Consider the following 926-nt stretch of genomic DNA (forward strand, 5'->3'; position numbering starts at 1 on the left):
TTCCTCTCCCGTTCGCCCCCTTGCTCTCCATCAGCGTCTCCTCCAGCGGAGGTCACTGTTGGCCCGCGCAGGCTACTGCATCCTCCCGCCTCTTTACACATAACATCACTTAATAATGCGCGAGGGATTTTCAATCAGTAGAAAAAGAGTGGCTGACTCATATCATTTTTCTATTGACATTTATAATAATTAAGGGCGGATACACAGGGGCCATTCATTCTGCGGTTCCTTTCCATCCGCTACAGTTGCTTAATTACCTGTAAAAAATACATATTTCTCCGCATTCCGGCCGATCGATCAGCCGCTGTTGCCGGGCTAATAGGCGTGTGTGTACCGGATGAGTGTATTGATTGACCCGCTTCTGATTCCACAGGCCTTTTCCGCCACCGAGATGCTGCTGGACGCCTTCCTCTGCGCGAGCTCGCTGCTCTTCTTCGCTGCGCACGCGGAGCCGCCCTCACCCAGCCGAACCCCGCGTGCTCCCGCGCTGAAAGTGCGCCTTGCAGGAAACGGGCGTCAGGACAATGAAGGGCGCGTGGAGGTGCTACACAACAGCACGTGGGGCACCGTGTGTGACGACGAGGTGGACATTAAATTGGCCAACGTGGTGTGCCGTGAGCTCGGCTTTCACAGCGGCGTCACGTGGGCACACAGCGCAAAGTATGGAGAGGGAGATGGTGAGTCCCGGAACCCATGCGCACTCTGCCCACGGAGAAAGCCCTTTCGGCCCAAGCTCTCACTCAGCAGCTGCTCACACACACTTCCACCCCATCTTAACACAGTCTGAGAGAAGCTCTCATAAGGTCTCCACAGCCAGCGTATTGCCGGTGTGTCCAGTCTAGGGGAGAGTCGGAGGGAGTGGGAAGTAGATTTTACAAGCGGAGCGGCGGAGCGGAGCGGAGCTACTGTTCTTTACATCGACTCGC

At 55.9% G+C, this 926-nt stretch overlaps 1 protein-coding gene across 1 annotated transcript in view; it reads left to right on the top strand.

Annotated features, from left to right (window-relative positions):
* The first annotated feature begins 386 nt into the window (after window positions 1–386).
* loxl4 (lysyl oxidase-like 4) overlaps window positions 387–926 on the top strand; it is a 23,901-nt gene continuing 23,361 nt past the window's right edge. The window contains exon 1 of the mRNA XM_031579046.2: window positions 387–677. Coding sequence (XP_031434906.1) covers window positions 392–677 — 286 coding nt within the window. The 5' untranslated portion in view covers window positions 387–391. The remainder of the gene's footprint in view (window positions 678–926) is intronic.

Source organism: Clupea harengus, chromosome 13 (assembly GCF_900700415.2).
Source record: "Clupea harengus chromosome 13, Ch_v2.0.2, whole genome shotgun sequence".
NCBI lineage: Eukaryota > Metazoa > Chordata > Actinopteri > Clupeiformes > Clupeidae > Clupea > Clupea harengus.